Source organism: Nelumbo lutea, chromosome 1 (assembly GCF_056320005.1).
Source record: "Nelumbo lutea isolate HS-2025 chromosome 1, American lotus-T2T, whole genome shotgun sequence".
Classification (NCBI taxonomy): Eukaryota; Viridiplantae; Streptophyta; class Magnoliopsida; order Proteales; family Nelumbonaceae; genus Nelumbo; species Nelumbo lutea.
Genome location: NC_142684.1, coordinates 70,473,865 through 70,494,333, shown reverse-complemented (window position 1 = coordinate 70,494,333; position 20,469 = coordinate 70,473,865). Strand labels below are relative to the sequence as shown.

Sequence of the window (20,469 nt, the reverse complement as noted above, 5' to 3'; positions counted from 1 at the left end):
AGGGCAATGAATAACAGGATGGGAACTAAGGCATTGAGTAATGTCGCAAGAAGTAAAGATGGTGTGTGTGGTCAAGTCATAAACCCAATAAGACTTTTTGCGCATAAGGTTGTGTTTGGTTGCAGTGCAATTTTATTTACATCACTGTAAATATATAAAAATGTAAATGAAAAGAATGCAAATTCTGATCAAATTTTATTTTGAGTTTTACATTATCCTACTTTAGATCTTATTTTACATGGTTTGTAATGCAATCAAAACAAAATAAGGTAAAATTTGGAATAAAAATAAATCACAATTTGCACAAAAAACATTTGCACTACCATAGTTTTGTATCAATATAAATAAATTCACATTGGAACCAAACACGTAGCCCATAAAAACAAATTTCTTAGCACAAGTATCAAATTTATGACGTATGGGTGATGTGTTTTGGCCAAAGCACAAGCAACCAAAAACTTGCATATATGTGAGTGGTTTATGAAACAACATTTCCATAGGCAATATGCTGCCAATATTGCCATTAGTGGTATCCACACTCATGCTATTGTGACATCCGTTGTGCTTGTGCGTAAATCATTTGATCTCATTGTTGATGGCATTGAAAAGCATGGTTTTTAAAATCGAACCGGTCAGGGCACCATTTTCCGGTTTGGTGGTTCAATCGTCTAGGTCGAGTGGTTCGATCCGTGATGTCATAAATAAATAAATAAACAAAAAATATTTATATATAATAAAAAATACCATAGAAATTTAAATAAAATACAAAAAATGCACAGAAAAATACAGGAAAAAAACAACATATGAAAAAAATAAAAATATCTAAATATAAAAATAGTAAAATACAGAAAATACAAAAAATTCAAAAAATATAGAAAAAATATGTAATGAGCACCTATTTTTTTGAGAAGAAAAAAGCATATCAGTTCAGAAAAAATTATCTGAACATATTTTGAGAAGAAAGCATAAATTTCATATCAAAACATATTTTGAGAAGAAAAAAAGAAAAAAAATTCAAAAAAATATAGGATGAGACCCTGTTTTTTTCATAGGAAATGAAGAACAAGAAGGATAGAAGAATAAGAATGTGTTGATTTGATAAAACTTAAGATATTCCTTGCTTATCAGTTCAGGTTTTGAAGCCTTCGTGGGTATAAGACTGCATACATCTTGTGTATTGAATCAGCAAGCTCGTCGAGTGCTGAGTGCCGCTGCAAGTTGCCATTGCAAGTGTTGGTGTCTAGTGAATCTTTTCGTTGTCGGATGCCGCTACAAGTGCTTGGGTGAGGGTGACTCTTTTCATTGCTGCAAGTTTGTCGGTGTGTGTCACCATCGGATGCTGGAGTTGATGGCTGCCACAGGTGGTAGGGTGTGAGGGTTGAGACTTGAGAGGACTGAGGAGTGAGGAGGGAACTCGGGAAATAACCCTAAAGGCTAAACTGAATAAGGGACTGGGATTTGAAAATTGAACTGGTTGGAATATAATTGGTATTTTATAATTTGTTTTTTATTTAAAACATTAAAAAAAAACCTGCGAACCACTACTCGGGTCGAACGGTTTAGTAGTTCGACCACTCGAGTCAGCGGTTTCTTTTTACTTTTTAACATTTTTTTTCAAATATCCGGTTTCTAGTAAAGTCGGACCCGAGTGGCTGACTGGTTACTAGTTTTTCCGGTCCGACCATCTGGTCTGGTCCGATTTTGAAAACCATGTTGAAAAGAGTATCATACAAGCTCATGAGAATCTCTGCCCATGATCAATATTAGTTAAGTTTGCTTCTTTATTTTCCAAATTATAGCTTGGTGAAGTTTGCTTAGATCCCCTTTTCCAATGAGTGTGTTAAATTTGGAGAATGAACTTATGTGGAATATATGGGTCAGGCATCTCCTTCTCCGTTGATTTCACCCTCTCAAGGTTTCTAAGGGTCCGTTTGGTTCGTAATCAGAATTGGAATCCTCTGGAATCGGAATCGGAATGGTCCATTCCCATACTTTGTTTGGTTCAGACAGGAATGAGAATGAGAATTAAAGTTAGCAGGAATAGGATTCCATTCCCAAGGGAGGGGTAGGGAATGGCCATTCCCTCAAATGGAGGAATGGCATTCTAGCAGGAATGGGAATGGGATTCCGATTCCGCGCAACCAAACAGTTGGAATTGGAATAGCCCATTCTGATTCCGATTCCAGACCCCTATTCTTGAAAACCAAACAGACCCTAGGTTTCTCTTCCAAATTTCTACGTATAGGAATGTCTAAAAATATTTTTGTTTTTCAGTCTGGTAATTTCAATGATTCCATGGATAGTGTTCAATCTGGTAATATTTTTTCTTGAGGTTTTTACTGTTCAGTCCACCCTTAGGTGGAGCTACGATTTCTAGGGGTGGACTAGAATCCTGCCCATGGATTGATGCCATATTCATGGGCAGAATGCAATTTATAGGGGGGGGGGCTACTAGTAGACTAGGAGGGGGATGCAAATCTGATTTCTGAGGGGGATTGGAGTCCAAAAATCCCTTTTTTCTTTGCTAGCAGTGTGGCTAATTATGGGATTGTCATTGCAGTAGCACTTTCAGAGGAATTGCTCCTGAACTTGGGTGGCCTCAAAGCATACAATTGCTGAAATGGACCTTCGACTTGATAGAACAAAGACCGTTGAAATGGATATTTTTTTGCCTTTGAATGCCTGCCTCTACATATGCTTCATCAGCTTGAGTGTCGAACTAGAAGGAAACCATCACCTCTCCTGCCTTGGCCTTCTCCCCTTTCTTGTCCTTTAGTCAGGTGACCTGTACAACCTAGGATCTCTAACAACATTTGAATGGGTGTGATAGTGTGGGTGTGACCGGAATGATGCTGGAGAAGGAGATGGAGATCTATGGGAGCAGACTTATAAAATTTGTTAGAAAGGGTATTTTAGGAATTTTTGGAAAATATATCAATCATGTGATGTGATATGTGATAAAGTGTGACATAAAGTTAATGGAAGGGGAGGTTTTAGACAATTGTCAAAAAAATTAGGGGTACTTTAAGACAATATTAAACAATAAGGGTAGAGTTAGTCAATTAGCTAAACCGTATAGATCGTTTAAGAAATTTGCCCTTCTTAGAAGAGTTAGAGGAGGTTTTTATATTGGGAGAATGACGGTTCAGCCCAAGGTCAGAATTTGTAGGCCCAAAGTACTGTTGGGGTAGGTGTTAGCTTGGAATTGATGCCAATTCACAGGGGCCGTTGGTGCATAGAGTGTGAGTTGTTGACATTTTGAAATTTGCATTGGGTCTGTCCGTACTTTTCCGTTTTATATTTTACCATTTTTTTTTCTAAATAATCTGCATGGATTGTCTAGATTATATACATTGAACAGGATATAGGAATTTTAGGCTTTATAAAAAAGTTATAAAAACAACATAATGACTTTTTCTTTTTTGATAAATAAATGACTTTTTTCTTGCCTGACAAAGTATATGTTTGGTTTTGTTAGAGTTTACAGAGAGGCCATTTATTACTTTAAACGTTTATTTGTATTATCTTACTTTAAATGTTTTTCACTTTAAAAATTGTTTACTTTTTTATTTGGTTGGACGTCACTTTAAACCAAGTTTTTTAAAACTGAATCGGATGGGGAACCGTTTTAGGGCCCAGTTCCCAAGTTGAATGGTTCAACCATTCGAACCAAATGGATGGCCCATTCTGACGAAAAAAATAAAAAGATAATAAAAAATTAAAAAGTAAAAAATGACCAAAAACCATTGTCCGAGTTGGCCACCCAGGTTAGCGGTTTTGGGTTGGAACAGAACTGGTTAGGTTTTCGGTTCTCAATTTTTCCAATCCAACCATCCGGTCCGATATGATTTTAAAAACATTGCTTTCAACGTTTATTGGTTTTGTTGGAGTTTACAGAGAGGCCATTTATTACTTTAAACATTTATTTGTATTATCTTACTTTAAATGTTTTTCACTTTAAAATTTTTTGCTTTTTTATTTGGTTGGACATCACTTTAAACCAAGTTTTTTAAAACTGAATCGGATAGGGAACCATTTTGGGGCCCAGTTTCCAAGTTGAATGGTTCGACCGTTCGAACCAAATGGATGGCTCATTCTGACAAAAAATAAAAAATAAAAAGATAATAAAAAATTAAAAAGTAAAAAATGACCAAAAAACGTTGTCCGAATCGACCACCCAAGCTAGCGGTTTTGGGCTGAAATAGAATTGGTTAGGTTTTTGGTTCTCGATTTTTCCAACCCAACCATTCAGTCCGATATAATTTTAAAAAACGTTTATTCCTCTCCACATTATATTAACACCCATAAAAATATGACATATCATCATTTCGTTTCAAGAAATGATGGGCGTTAGAGGAGGCGAAAAATAGTCATTATATATATATTAAAGGAAGTTTTTCATGCATTATCTAAGAAGTTGATATGACACGTCATCATTTCGTTTCAAGAAATGATGGTCTTAGGGGAGGTGAAAAATAGTCATTATATATATATTAAAAGAAGTTGACATGACACATCATCATTTCGTTTCAAGAAATGATGGTCTCGGGGGAGGTGAAAAATGGTCATTATATATATATATTAAAAGAAGTTTTTTAGGCATTTAATAAGAAGTTGTTGTTAAAGCCCGTAACCCCCCCTCTTCTGACCGTTTAGACACATGATATATTCATTTTTTTTGGAAAGTTAGACACATTTCAAACAACCCACTACCACAATTTTCAATCAATCCCTAAAAAATGAAGAAAATGCAAAAGTGATTATCCACAACCATTCTGTATATATTCTATCAATTTTAGTTAATCATTAACCCTTTATGAAAACTATCCATATTTAAATAATTATTCAAAAATTATTTTTTGAAATAAATAATTTTGAATTTTTAATAATTATTTAAAATATATTAATATAAAAAAATATATATATATACATATAAATTTTAATAATTATTTAAAATATTAATAAATATAAATTTAACATTACAAACGCCCGCGTAACGCTGATGTGGCTGCGTTTTTTCAATAAAGCTGGCCCATAGTGGCTTTTAGCGCGTTGAAGTGGGCTGATGCATCTCCATGTCGTGGGGTTTCCCCAACAAATTTTCTACCGAAATGATCTACCCATTGTAGGCGTAGCGTAGCGTGGTGGTTTTAACAAACAAGGGTCAAGTGGAGATGAGAACAACATGGATTCTACGGTATCAAGTTTTCACAAGTTGAAGTGTTGATGGGGAGTCGGATTATTTAGGCTTTAAAGTTCTAACATTGATTGTGGAAGCTTATTCCTTCCAAATTCGAAGACAGGCCAGCTTGTGTAATCACGCTTTCCTGCGTTTACCCGATTAGACCCCTCCCTCTTTGTTATTAGAAAATCAGGAAAACGATGGGGAGCGAGAACGAACCAGCGAAGCTCCTTCTTCCTTACCTCCAGAGAGCCGATGAGTTGCAGAAACATGATCTCCTCGTCGCTTACTACTGTAAGCCGTCCTTTTTCTTCCACTTTTGGCTTAAAAAAATATCTCCAACCCTAATTCTTCCTTTTGGTGGAGTTTGTAACATTCTCTTTTTCCCTATTTTTTTCTTAAATTTATTCTTGCCAGGTCGTCTATACGCGATGGAACGAGGGTTGAAGATCCCTCAGAAGGACCGCACGAAGATGACGAACTCACTCCTTATTTCACTCATGAATCAGCTAGAGAAGGTTAGACTTGGTTTAACTTTTAGTGGACATTCATCCATGTTAGGATTTATTGAGGGTTCGATCATGGATACTGTTTTTGCTTCTAAAGTTTTATTCTTCCTAATGTTACTTTATTCTAATTTCAATATGGCTATTGGGAAACTTAATATGGTTTTGACGTTGTTTGGAAGGGCAATTTGATGTTAAGTTATTAGTTTTTATTTATTGAAACTGTGTGATTGGATCGCTGAAACTTCTCTGTTGAAACCTGGGAGTAGAACTGAAACCATATCCAAATCTGCTTTAACTGCAACATCAATGAGCATTTTCATAAAGTTGATTCACAATATGAATAGTCCTTCATGATTTTTTCACGAATTCTCTCTAAAGGAGAAGAATGCTTTGAAGAACAGTCCCCATCACAAAAGATTGGGAATTTGGCAATGTTAACTTGAAGAATCTGGCTTTGCTCAGCAAATGACTGTGGAGGTTTCCCAATGAAAATGAGAAGTTATGACACAAGGTGGTTGCAAGTATTCATGGCATGTCAAGCAATGGATGGGATGCTGGATGTCTTTGTAGAGCTACCTTGGCTGCCCCCTGGAAGGCTATTCATGGAATTCTTCCTACCTGTCTAAATCCTATCAGGTATGACTTGGCTTTTGGTCAGAAAATCAGATTTTGTGAGGATGTGTGGATTGGGGATACCCCTGTAGGTGAGAGATTCTCTCTTCTTTTTTATCTTTCCAGGTTCAAGGGTAGGCCTTTTTTGAATTCCTAAGTCAGCACCCTCATCATTCAGGGATGATTTGGAATTTTGGCTTTAATAGAAACCTTAGAGAATCTGTAATTCCTAGTGTGTCTGAGTTGTTAGGCCTACTGAATTTAGTGTTCTTGGGAGAAGGTGGATCAGATTCTAGGGTTTGGGGCCCTAATTCTATTGGGTTGTTCTCTTGTAAATCCTTCTTACATTCCTTCGTAGCCACCTCCTCTTCTCCTTTTTTTCACAGTCAAGGAAATTTGGTACTCTCCCATTCCCCCTAAAATTAGTGTTTTTTGTTGGGAACTGTTTCATGGTTGTATTACATGTTGGTCAAGGAAATATGCCCTATTGGCATATCTCCCTGTATCAATATTTTGAACCTTGATTAAATCAACTTTGGCTAACCTTCCAATTTATTACATGTTGGTCTTTAGGATGCCACAAGTTGTGATAAAAAGAATTGAGAAGATCATGAGGGATTTCTTGTTGGAGCCTGGGGAGGAGAAAAATATCATTTGGTTAGGTGGGAAAAGGTGAGATAGTTGAAAGAGGAAGGGGGTTTAGAAATAGGAAATGTGAAGATGAAAAATGTGGCTTTGTTAAGTAAATGGCTTTGGAGGCTCCTTAAAGAAAATGAGAAATTGTGGACCAAAGTTATTTCATGTATCCATGGGTCATCAAGATTCAAGCAATGGCTGGGATGCGGGCTGCTTGCATAGAGCTACTTTGGCTGCTCCTTGGAATGCCATCCATGAAATACTTTCTTTGCTTCTACCCTTTAGGTATGATTTGGTTTCGGGTCAGAAAATCAGATTTTGGGAGGACATTTGGATTGAGGATTCCCCCTTGTCCAAGGTGTTCCCTTCCCTTTTTGCTCTCTCCAGCTTCAAAGGAAAACTCATTTATTTTCTCTTCCTCCTCACTTTCAAATCTGAATTGGAATCTGGGTTTTGCTAGAAATTTGAGAGAATCTGAATTTTATAGTGTCTCTGCTTTGGTTAATTTGCTGAACTCTATGGTCTTGGGGGGCGGTGGTTCAGACTCTAGAGTTTGGGCACTCAATGAGTCAGGGTCTTTGCTAGGAACTGCCTAACACAGGGTTCTATTGAGGAACCACCTCTTGAAAAGAGAGAGAGAGAGAGAGAGAGAGAGAGAGAGAGAGAGAGAGAGAGAGAGAGAGAGAGAGAGAGATTATGTTCTGTTACATTATTGGGAGTCAATTCCCAGTTCCTGTTACATTCAGTTATGCCACCCTGTCATTAGTTGGACCAGAGAGATGACATGGAGTTCTTCTTTTGTAGGTCTTGAGTTTGGGTTGGCTATTTCCATACACCGGCCTGGGTTCAGTGCAGCTTGTCCAAACAATCCCCTGTCAAGACAGACCTTGGCCTCAAGGTCAAGATGGGGAAACTGGTGGTGGAGTTGGATATAAGGGCTACCATGTTGCAGTTGCATCTTCCTTGGGTAGTTGATACCACACTACCAGAGCTTCCTGTTCCACATGTTGTCCTTCTTTACCCAATGAAAATCAATAATGGACTGTGGCTCTGTGACAGAGCAATCGTCACAGAATCCCTGCATTTGCACTTATCTTCAAACCTTAAGCTCTCGGTTTTCTTCCTTATTTCCTTCATCTCCTCCTTCCCAATAACTTCTGCTATTTCCTTTTCCTTTATGTTGTTCTCCTTTTTTTACACCCCCAACTTCTGCTAACCATGGCTTGAAGTTCGTTAGCAACTCTTACCTTCTGGCATAATGATCATTTGCTTTTTTTCATTTATCGAACCCTTCTTCAAGCGTCACAAACCATCCTTTTGCATTCCTCCTCCTTACTGCATAGTATTCTTTATTCCTAGATCTGAACATGTCTTTCCAATCCAGCTTCCAACTTACATTCGTTGCACCATCCAGAAAACTTTGAAGCCAGAATGCCGCCTCTCCTACTAACATAACTGTACCTTTCCTGCCTTATCGAATTTTAACTATAAGCTCTTTATTCTGGAATAGCTCCTCCATCAGAAATTCCTTTATTCTCTGTTATGATAGCATGACACCATCATGGATAGAGAAGAAGCAGCTGATTTTCCCTCAGCAAGCTTCTCCTCTTCCAGACCAAATCCTCTTCATTAGATCTTGCAAGCACAATAGATATTCAGTCTCCAGAACACCATTATCTGTATGAAGAAAACGAAGATGAGAAACAGCAGCACTCCATCGCCCTCCTTCAGACACTCTTTCAACTAAGTGGTGTTAGAAAATAGAGGGGCTGAGCCTCTATTTTTGTTCTAGAAAAGAAGAAAAAAAAAAAGAAAAAGAAAAGGGTGGAAGAAGAATATGTGTTGATCAGATAAAATTGCTTATCAGTTCAATTTTTGAAGTCTTTGAGGTTCAAGGCAGTATACATGTTGATTGGACCCTAACAAATGAGAAATTAATAAAAAGAAACTAGCATTTTAACTTAAACTGAATAATTTAGTTTAATAATGTCTATTTTATATTATAATATTAAAAAGTAAAGAATATAAAAGTAGCCAAGAACGCTATGCAAAAAATATCATGGCGTTTAAGCGAGGTGACCCTTTTTTTTTGAGAAAAGTTAACAATTTTATTGAAGAAAGGAGAGGTACACAAGAGTGTGTACAAATACAAGAGAGGGGCGAGTCCCCTGACAATTACACAGGAGGGCAGGAATCACAGTACAGAGACTCTAGAATAACTCGTAATTTTGCTAGACCATCTGCCATTACATTTAGTACCCTTGGGATCCAGGCTAGAGAAATATTTAAAGGAGCCAGGAGGTCCCTTGCCTCTGATACGAAGTGACTAAGTCTCCAAGGTCCAGCTTCCTGTTGTTCCAGCCATCTTATAGTATTGGCTGAGTCACCTTCAATTGAGAAGCTTTGGATACCCAGTTTGCTGACTAGGTGAATCCCTGTTAGAGCTGCTAACACTTCTGCCTTTGTTTAAGCGAGGTGACCCTCTATGAGTGCCTTATCGCCTTGGCATTGCCTAGGTGCCTGCATGGGTGTTGACTTAACAATTATGGCTTGGTGTAATAGTAAAATATTGGGCTGGCAACTGTGAGAACACAGGTCCAAGTCTGAGCACAAAAAATGCCAAGGTTAGGACTGACATTTGGTAATGGTCTTTTCTGGAACTGTTGGCATTCAAAATCCTAATGAAATGGACTGAGATTTGCTTTGAGTATGGATAATGCAATAAAAGGGAACAAAGATATGGATTCTCACTAGGGGCATATGAAAGACAATTTCTGCATGTTCTTTTGCCTAGTGTTTTTTCTTGACCTGCCATTACCAGTGAACACGGTCGCAAATCACAATTCCAGTTCGGGTCAACCTCTAACCTGCCATATTACGATAAACTGCTGACTGGTCAATGACCCATTTCTCTGGGTGGTTGGACATTAACCTGTCTTACCAGTTTAATGGATTATTGGGTTTTTTTGTGTGATTTACTTTTGAAACCTTCCTGGATGGTTGAGCCGCTGACCAATTGACCTGGAGGGAAAAGTGGTTCAGCATCCAGGCCGAGTTTTAAAACATTGTTATTGCCTTGATGTTAAGTGATCAGTTGTTAATATAGCTGTCCACAACAACCACTGAACTTTGGTGGGTGCATGTAGGGACTAGATCCACTGCCACAAAAGGAGATTGCCTATTTGAAAATGAAGCAGATCTTAAAAGATAAGGCGCCTGCGCACATTTTTCAGATTCAAAAATAGAGTTTTGTTTAAGTTTACTTCTAGCAATTTCTTGCATCCAAAAATGGTTAGAATGTTTCTTTTGTTCTCAAGAGTGTTTTTTTGTACCACAAATGTCTTTTGTTGGTCATGGGTTCCCCAGTGGCTGAAGTATACACAGTTTTGGGCAATGAGGTGACATGGGTTCCCCATTTCAGAAGAGGTCTTTTTGATTGGGAAGTTCAAGAAGCTACGAGGTTGTTGGAAACTTTACATGTTCAGAACATTGACTACAATCAGGATGACCAGTGGAATTGGGTCTGGTCCAAAAAGGGTATTTTCTCAGTAAAATCTATGGCCAGTAGACTCAGTAGTAGAGTGACAGTGGGGGACTTCCCTGCTGAGCAGGTTTGGAATTCAATTTGCCCATCAAAAGTTAATTTCCTTGTCTGGACAATAGCCTTAAACAAATGTCTGTCCAGAACTAATCTTGAAATAAGAGGATTGCAGATCCCGGATAAGTCTTGTGTCCTTTGTGATGATCATCTGGAGTCTACAGATCATCTCTGCATTCATTGCCCATTTGCTGCCCAGGTGTGGTATCACTTCTTGAAGGCTGTGGGGGTATGTTTGGTCATGCCTAAATTGGTTAAGGATTTGCTCTGTAGTTGGAAGCTCAGTAATTTGAAGAAAAGAGGGAAGTTGGTCTGGATTTCCATCCCGTCCGCAGTGATTTGGGCTATTTGGTCTGAGAGAAACAACAGAATTTTTAAACAAAGAGCGAGAGGGCCTGAGGAAATAGTTCAGATGGCTGTTGGTAAACTGATTTCTTGGATTTCAGTCACCCCAGAATTCAGACATTTAAATGTAACTCAATTACTAAGAAATCAGTCAATTTGGTGCTTGTAATGGGGGGGGGGGTCTCAGGCTTGCCTTGTTGTTGGCAGGTTCTGTTTTGTACTTTTAATAATTTGATTTAATAAATTTATCTTACCTTTAAAAAAAAAGTCTTTTGATGGTCATTTCATTTTATTTTTATTTTCTAGCTCTGAATTTGAAATGCAATTATTAAAGGACGTTTTTTGATCAGAGCAATTATTAAAGGACATACACCATTAGAAAATTTTGTTGGTATTAATTAAGTTGGATGAAACCTCAATGATAGGAGTCATTGCGAGTACTGACTTCCTACTGTTCTGAGACTTGCTACTTGCTACTTTCATATTCTGTTGTCCCCTACTTTAACATTTCCTTGCAAGGATCATAGGTGCTTCTGACATGCAAAATATATTTGTGCCAGATTTTTTTTTTGGTCAAGGTCAACTGCTATTAATCTTGTATTATTTGAACGAACTTGATTTTATTTCCTTTCATTCCCACAGGACAAGAAGTCGCTGAATCTGGGACCTGAAGACAACTTGCATTTGGAAGGATTTGCCTTAAATGTTTTTGCGAAGGCAGATAAGCAGGACCGCGCTGGGCGAGCTGACCTGTATGGCAAGCAGTAGTTTGTCTAAGATATGACACTTTAAAATTTCTTATAGAGTATACAGATATGGTCTATGATTATTGATAAAAAGAAGGCATGCGACTGTTATAGTGATACATATGACTAAATATCTGAGAATACTATAAGATGTGCCATACGACTACTTATAAAAAAAGATATTACATACGACTCCTTTAACATGACCTATCCATCTAGTTGTTTTTCATCTCGATCTTAAGGTTGGAGAGTGAAGTTTGTCCAGAGGAGGTTCCATAGTTGGAGAATTAACAATGACATTTGGAGAAAGCTAGTTAACCAGCATACTTTATTGCTTCAATTTGTACGAATGATCGGAATCTTGCACTTTAGTTCCCAGATCTCTCTAAATTAGTTTTGGAGAATGTTGGGAATCATAAATATTCACAGGATGTGTTTGTCATGGAGCTTAGGGACAAAACTAAACACTCAATATCTTATTTGGATTTGCACAAAATCCTTGCTTATATTTCATATTTTGTAATCTAACGGTCTGTGGCACTCTGTGCCCATGATAGGGACAAAACTAAACGCTCATTATCTTATTTGTATTTGCACACAATCCTTGCTTATATTTCATATTTTGTAATCTAAAGGTCTGTGGCACTCTGTGCCCTTGACTTAGCATTGTTATACTGATTCCAATTACATTATTGTTAGGTTGAGTAGGAGCTTATATAATGTAGTTATACAGGAAAGAATAAAATAAAATGGTGACTGATTCATCAAAATCCTGGGATAGGATGGCCCTTGATAGAGAACAATGGCGGGACAGGATTCTTGTAGCCAATTGAGTAGTTGGGATTAAGGGTGAGTTGAGTTAGTTGAGGATGGTTTAATGTCCTTGTTAGTTCGTGAGAAGGTGAGAGAGCAAGAAGAGAAACAATAGTTCAGATCTGTTAGGGTTGATCAATGTGATCGAACCAACCCAAAAAGAGAGTATTTATATTAAACTGATGTGAATGGACAAGATTGTCCTTACAAAGGAAATAGAAGAGCTGTACACTAATGTACACGCCTATTAAAGTACAATAAAGAAGAATAAAGATATAATAAAATTACAAAACTACCCTTTGTCTTCTCTACACTCCCCCTCAAACTGATGCTGGGGGTATAAGCATTAGTTTGTCCACAAGAAAATTGTGTCGGGCTTTGGTCATAGCTTTGGTGAAGAGATCTGCAAGTTGTAGGCCCGACAAAACATGTGGGAGAGAGATGTGACCCGTGTGCTTCACGAATAAAGTGGCAATCCACCTCAATATGTTTAGTGTGATCAGGAAATACAGGATTGGTTGCAATCTTGATTGCACTCATGTTGTCAGCAAACAAAGGAGTAGCAGATTAGTGATCAATGTCCATGTCATGAAGTAGAGCCTTAAGCCAGACTATTTCACTGCATACTGAGGACATGGCTCTATACTCTGCTTCAGTAGATGACTTGGAAATAGTTTGTTGTTTCTTGCATTTCCAAGAAATCAGAGAATCACCAAGGAATATACACTAGCTAGTAGTCGAGCGATGAGTCAGGACAACCTGCCCAATCAGAATCTGCATAAGCTCGGAGTTGAGTGGAGGAAGAAGATGAGAAAAATAATCCATGTGATAGAGTGCCCTTGACATAACGAATAATCTGGAGAACTACAGAGAAGTGGGGCTAACGTGGAGCAGATACAAACTAACTCACAAGCTGGACTACATAGGAAATGTCCGGTCTAGTCATAGTTAGGTAGATTAGACTACCTACAAGCTGCTGATATAAAGTAGCATTAGGGAGAAGTTCATCCTCATCTTTACTCAACTTATAGTTAAGCTCTGGAGGTGTATCCACTTGTTTAGAATCAGTCAAGCGAGCAAGAGTCACCAAGTTAGAGACATATTCTTGTTGGTTGACAAAATAACCTTGATGGCATCGTTGAATTTCAAGCCCAAGAAAATAGGTGACTGGCCCAAGATCTTTCATTTTGAGAAGAAGCTTCAATTTAATGCCGTCCACACCATCTCTAGTGATAAGGATATTATCAACATATACCAAAAGAAGAGTCAACCCCTGAGCTGACTTGAGAGTAAAAAGGGAGTAATTTGAAGCACTCTACCGAAAACCAGCCTCTAACACTACTGTACGGAAGCGGTTAAACCAAGCTCATGGAGCTTGTTTAAGACCATATAGAGATTTCTTCAGTTTACACACCAAAAAAGAATTGCCACAATATTCGGGAGGTGGTTTCATATAAACTGTTTCTTGTAAATGACCATGGAGAAAAGGCATTCTTGACATCCATCTGGTGAATTGTCCGTTGTTTAAGAGCAGTAATGGCCAAGAGTAAATGAACTATTGTCATTTTAGCCACAGGAGCAAAAGTTTAATCATAGTCAATTCCATATTCTTGCTTGTAGCCTTGAGCAACCAAATGGGCCTTGTATCTGTCTAGAGTACCATTTAATTTGAGTTTCACATTGTAAACCAATCAGCTATCAATGATGGAGGCATCTGGGGGAGGAGAGACAAGCTCCCAGGTATCATTCTCCAATAAGGCATGAACCTCTCAATCCATAGCATCTTTCCAATGCTTAATTGCTACAACCTAGTTGTAAGACTTAGGAATATCTGTGGATGACAAAATAGTTGAGAAGGAGCCATGACTAGAAAAGAAGCATAGCAGTTAGGTGGACGAGAAATACGAGATGATCGACGAAAAGGAATAAATGAAGGTAAATCCTTGGGATGAGAAGGGGAACTTGCAGTAGTAATAGATGGAGAGGAGTGACCAGTCACTGTTGCTGGAAGTGGAGGAGGCATAGGTGATGGGCGAGCTGGATGCTTCCTGGAATAAACTTGAAGTGGTTGAGATGAAGGAGGAGAATCACCCGTAGAGACAAAGTGATGCATAATAGAAATGAATGGTGCAGGCAATTTACTAATATGTTCAAAGAATGAAAGGTTCTCAAGAAAGATGACATTGCGAGAAATACACAATCTACGGACTTTGGGATAATAACAAATAAATCCCTTGTGTTCCATACTATATCCCATGAAAGCACACATAGTTGATTGAGTTGTTAGCGTAGTGCATTCAGGGGTGGAAGATGAACAAAGCAAACACAACCAAAGACACGAAGTATGAATAGATTTGGCGGGCGATGAAACAAGGATGGATGGGAAGAAGAATTTCCAAGGATAAATGTAGGAAGAATGTTGATGAGGTAAACAACTGTGCGGGTTGCCTCCACCCAGAAGGTAATGGAAACATGGGAGTCTTGTATTAAGGATCTCACCATACTAGCAATGTGGCGATTCTTGCGCCCAGATACCCCATTCTGTTGAGGAGTACCTGGGCAAGATCTTTGGGATTGAATGCCATGTTTGAGACTTTGAGATAGTTTGAAATTCACCATCCTCACCATCATAGTACTGTCCCCCTGAATTTGACCTCAAAATGCTTATAGTGCTTTTAAACTAGGTCATTACCATAGCATGGAAGTTCTTAAAAATGGAGAAAACCTCTAATTTCTTTCGAAGAAAATAAACCCGTGTTTATCGAGTATGGTCATCAATAAATAGCACAAAATATTTATAACCCAAGCGTGAAATAACCGGAGACGACCACACATCACTGTGAATAAGGTAAAAAGGTGTAGAAGCATGTTTAGTAGAAGATGGAAAAGGTAAAACATGACTTTTACTATAGCAACAAGTTAAACAGGATTTATCAACATTCTTAAATGAAGAAGTAGTCATAGGCAAACAATTAGAAAAAAATAAGTAATCCAAGTTTTTAGCATGAGTGTGAACCAAATGTCTATGCCATAAGTGCCACACTTACAAGAGGTAGTAGAAAAACTAGAAGTAGTAGATAGAAAACAAGAGTCAGGTGAAGCTCTCTTATTCTCAAATTCCAGAGCAAACAGCCTTCCAAGCCTACGCCCCTTCCCCTTCAGCTCCCAAGTGTGCTAGTCTTGGATAAAACAACCATCATGGGTAAATAAAACATTATTACCATCATCAACAAGTTGCCCAACAGAAATAAGGCTAGTAGTCAACTTATGCATAAAGAAGGTTTTGGGAAGATGTAAAGGTTTGGACTCAAAAGTGGACAAAAATAAATCATTACACCCACATACAAGAAGAGAATCACCATTAGAAGTAATAATATGGTTGACAGAGGTGTAAGGTTTAGAAGACTGACCAAAGGAGGCCCTAGAATCAATGATCCACATGTGAAAAGGAGAGGAACACAAATAAGTAGACTTACCAGCTAGTCCAATAGCAGAAAAAGCAAAGGAAATAGCTAAGGACATGAGCTCACGAATCTTTTCTTCAATCAAATTTCCCTATACATCTGGTTTGTGAGCTGATGAAGGGGAGGCAGTATCAGTAGAAGTTGGTTCAGCCGAGGCCTGATAAGCCTTATGTTGTCCTTTCTTGGGAAGCTTGGTTGGGCATTCCACTATAATGTGTTCTTGCTGTTTGTAGTAGGTGCAAAAATTTTTCTTCTTGCAGTGGGATGCCACATGCCCATATTCGTTGCATTCATAGCATTGCATCTTCGATAAGTGTTTCTTCCCTTTCTGTTTGGTAGCCCAAAAGACTGTATCTATCCCATGTTCCTTCTTCTGATCAAGCGCAGACAAGGTGTGGAGACGAGTTTCCTCCCTTAATAACTTCCAAGAATTGCGTCAAGATCAGGTATTGGCTCTCTGCTAAGTATACTAGAGCGCAGAGTCTCATAATCAGGTCTGAGGTGCATAAAAAAATGCCTAGTTTTTCTCTTACTGAGATGTTTCTTCATAGTTTTCACACAACAGTCCGTAGACAGATCCCCAAAATGAGCCAATTCATATTCTGTCAACCCAACATATTTTTCTTGAATCCGCTTCTCCCCTTGAACATAAGAGAAGATATCAATTTCAATCTGATATTGCCTGGACATATTCGACTGCTGATATATCTTTTCAAGGTATTCAAACATGTCATGGGCAGATTTGAGTCCTCTCATCAGAATACTGACATCCATAGTGATAGAACCAAGAATCCACGAAGTAACCTGTGCATTCTCAGTTTTCCACTATTTCAGCCCTTTGACATCACTGGCATGGTTTGGGAGTGGAATCATCAATATAACCCCACATACGCTTCCCTTCAACAAAATACTGAAAATGAAACTTCTAGAGAGCATAGTTGCTTCAATCGAACTTGACAGAAATAATTTCATTCTTTTCTAGACCCATGTCAAGTAAGAACACAAAGCAAAAACTGATTGAAGCAAGCAAAATAAGTAGTGAACAAATCCAAGAGAGTAAAAAACTAAGAGAAGAAACCTCTTACAGTCAAAAGAGAGTGTCCAAGATACAATAATAGTTGAAAACTGAGAACACAGTCCAGAAAAGGAAAGAATGGTTGCTGCTGCCCAGAAGAGATGTATAGATCCCTCTCAATTCTTCTTTGTTATCAATGAAACTTTCAGAAGATGATAAGGAGGACTAGGCGACACTTCCTTTCAATTTTCACTGCAAACGGATGTCTTTTGAGAGAGATCTAATGAAATCTCTCTTACTAGATGCACGAATCACAGAAAACTGGTTCCTGGAGTGATCAAAACAGTCCAGAACCAATCGGCAATGACGATTGCTCTCAAACTGATCAAGAAAGAGGAGAAATGGATAAGAGAGCAGCCTGCTCTGATACCATGTCAGTTCGTGAAGAGGTGAGACAGCAAGAAGAGAAACAATAGTTCAGATCTGTTAGGGTTGATCAATGTGATCGAACCAACCCAAAAAGAGAGTATTTATATTAAACTGATGTGAACGGACAAGATTGTCCTTGCAAAGGAAATAGAAGAGCTGTACACTAATGTACACGCCTATTAAAGTACAATAAAAAAGAATAGATGCAATAAAATTACAAAACTACCCTTTCTTTGATTCTTCTCTACAGTCCTGTGGGTGGAACCCATTGAGTGTTGGTTGTTGGCTTCTTGACCTTTTTCATGACTGCCATGTCCACTGAAATGCATTTTATAAGATGAAACCTTTGATAATCCTTTTATAAGAAATTGACTTTTTTTGTTACTAAGTATGTTATACTTTTTACAGGAATACAGCAAAAACCTTTTATGCTGCTAGCATCTTCTTTGAGATTCTTAACCAGTTTGGTGAACTCCAACCTGATGTGAGTTTGGAACCATGTTTTTTTTGGTGCTAATATGGTGTTTCTTTACCAAGTTCTAAGGTTTAGAAAGAATAATTATCTTATACTGTTGTAGGTAGTGATAATTCTGATATTCTCTGACAAATTGTATTATCATCACTAGGCCTTTTTTGAATAATTTACACAGTTGTGTACCCTTTTCTTTGACAGCTTGAGCAAAAACAGAAGTATGCTGTATGGAAAGCAGCAGATATAAGGAAGGCATTGAAAGAGGGGCGGAAGCCTGAACCTGGCCCTCCTGGTGGTGATAAAGATTTATCAATCCCATCAAGTACCCCAAGTGGTGCATATGTATGTTTCTGAACTAGCTTTTATCTCAAATTAGTTTGGTCGAATTATGTGCTGATTAAATGGACTTCATAAGGGGAATGTGATTTCTTGCCCAAGTAGGAAGCTATTGATGGACAAAAAATAGTTTCATATTCCGCTCTTCCAGTGTTCACTGCTAAATATAAGTAAGCCATGTATATTTACAGAACTAAAAAATTATATAAATATTTATTTGTAAGTAGAAAAAGGAGAAACCAAAGATTTTTTTTTTCAATACTGCAGCTTTTAAGGTTGTATTGTTGTATAAAAGAAGAAACTATATAAATGACATTGCCATTTTGAGTTGAATGCCCAGTACATAATGTCATCCAAAAATCCGGTATATTTCATCTTTGCATAATTCTTTGCAACTTAAAGTTGAGGGAGCACATGATTGCTTTGCTGGTAATGTGGATCATAAATCGTATTTTCTTTTGCATCAGTTCCAAGTGATCACTTGTTTGGCACTTTTTATCATTTAAAAGTTGTAAGAACGTCACAAATAAAGACTGCTTCAAAGGCTTTGTTTCTTGAGGAAATAGATATCTTGATTTTACTTTCACAAGATCCTTATTGTTCAGAATTGATCTAGCTGTGAGATTGTCACATTCAGTGAGATTGTAATCCTGTTTTTCTTTTTCTTTTTTTTTTTACTTATTTATTTTAAAGTAAAAATTGTAAGCTAGGAGTAGACCCACGAATGCTCTCTTAAGAAGGGGTTTGGAACAGTTACTCAAACCTGGCTTCACAAAGACAAGTTGGTTGTACTGAAAGATGGTGCATATAACCTTTATGATTCTTATAGGGAAAATTAATCAGCTCTGGTTTGAGGAACTTTGGCATTAACTTGTTTTGTGAATTCTGTTTCCGGTTATACTTTGTGTTGTCCTAGAGAACATGATATAGACTAACCTATTGAGTGGTGAGTTTAATTGAAATGTTTCTTTTCATGCTCTGGCCCTATCAGTTTAGTACCGGATGACATCTTTGGAAGTAAATTATATGACCTTTGAAGTCCCAGTTGTTATGGAGAAACAATGTTATTGAATATTCTCTAACTAGTGTAACTTTGTTCAGGATCTTGGATATGAACCTGATTCATCTTACCATCCAGGCCCAGGATCTGATGCACTTGCTCCCATCCACCATGATTTTAACCATCAACCTTCTGTTAATCTGAGATCACCTCCCACTTACCCAACTGCTGATGGCGTTTCAGATGAGTTCCACCAGCCTCCACTGTCTAGCAGACAAGAAGGTCACATGCAGGAAAGTTCTGCTTACCCTCCGCCACCTCCACCAGTTAGTAGACAAGATAATTCTGCTTACCCTCAGCCACCTCCACCGGTTAATAGGCAAGAAAGTTCTTCATACTCTCAGCCACCTCCACCAGTTAATAGACAAGATAATTCTGCTTACCCTCAGCCACCTTCACCAGTTAATAGGCAAGAAAGTTCTGTTTACTCTCAGCCACATCAACCTTATCAGCACGAACCCCAGAATCCATTTCCACAAACCTACCCTTCACATGAAAGTGCACCATCTTCCTACTCCTATCCCCATTTCCAATCTTATCCTAGCTTTACTGACAGCAGCCTTTCAACAATTCCGTCACACTATCCTTCTTATTATCAAGGCTCTGATGCTTCCTTCTCTCACCAGTCAGCTCCTCCTGTTTCAAACTATTCATCATCAGCTCAATACACTTCTGATAGCAGGAATGCAACCAATGCAGAACCATCACCAACTCCTGCTCAAGTGTTCCATTATGACAGTAATTATGAGCCACCACCTGAAAAGATTGCTGAAGCACACAAGGCTGCGAGGTTTGCTGTTGGGGCTTTGGCATTTGATGATGTACCAGTTGCAATTGATTTCCTGAGAAAATCACTTGAACTATTGACAAATCCGTCAGCAAGTCAATAAGCTTAGTGCTTAATCTTTGTTTGCCTACTTTCCAATTCCCGTATTGCTGTTTTATGTATGATTAGATTTTTGTACAGGCGGGTTGATATTTGCTGGAAAATGTTCAACTGCATCTTCTTTATTTATTGACACATTATGTAAAGCTAGATTTTTTTTTTCACATGAATGAAAGACAGTTGCATCCCTTTATTCTCAGTATCTAATTTGTCGCTGATTTGAAGATATGAATCTGATGCAACTATAAATATGGTAATCATATAACAGAATAATAATGTCATGCACATTTTAATTATGTTATAACGTGCAAACTCTGTCTTGATGTTTCTCCTTAGATGGACCATTTATTGCCCGAGATAAAAAAA

The 20,469-nt window shown here is 38.0% G+C and overlaps 1 protein-coding gene across 1 annotated transcript; it reads left to right on the top strand.

Moving 5' to 3' along the window:
- The first annotated feature begins 5,049 nt into the window (after window positions 1-5,049).
- EXT-LIKE (hydroxyproline-rich glycoprotein family protein) lies at window positions 5,050-20,302 on the top strand. The gene is made up of 6 exons (XM_088964265.1): window positions 5,050-5,476; window positions 5,600-5,700; window positions 11,525-11,634; window positions 17,758-17,833; window positions 18,023-18,163; window positions 19,259-20,302. Exons 1-6 carry the CDS (start codon window positions 5,383-5,385, stop codon window positions 20,105-20,107), a joined length of 1,371 nt encoding a protein of 456 aa, XP_088820391.1. The 5' UTR covers window positions 5,050-5,382; the 3' UTR covers window positions 20,108-20,302.
- The last annotated feature ends 167 nt before the right edge of the window (window positions 20,303-20,469 follow it).

Excerpts from the sequence above, each read along its gene's own strand:
- EXT-LIKE (XM_088964265.1), top strand. The coding sequence starts at position 5,383 with ATGGGGAGCGAGAACGAACCAGCGAAGCTCCTTCTTCCTTACCTCCAG. Across the intron at positions 5,477-5,599 it reads TCTCCTCGTCGCTTACTACT|GTCGTCTATACGCGATGGAA; the intron begins GTAAGCCGTCCT and ends TATTCTTGCCAG. Across the intron at positions 11,635-17,757 it reads CGCGCTGGGCGAGCTGACCT|GAATACAGCAAAAACCTTTT; the intron begins GTATGGCAAGCA and ends TACTTTTTACAG.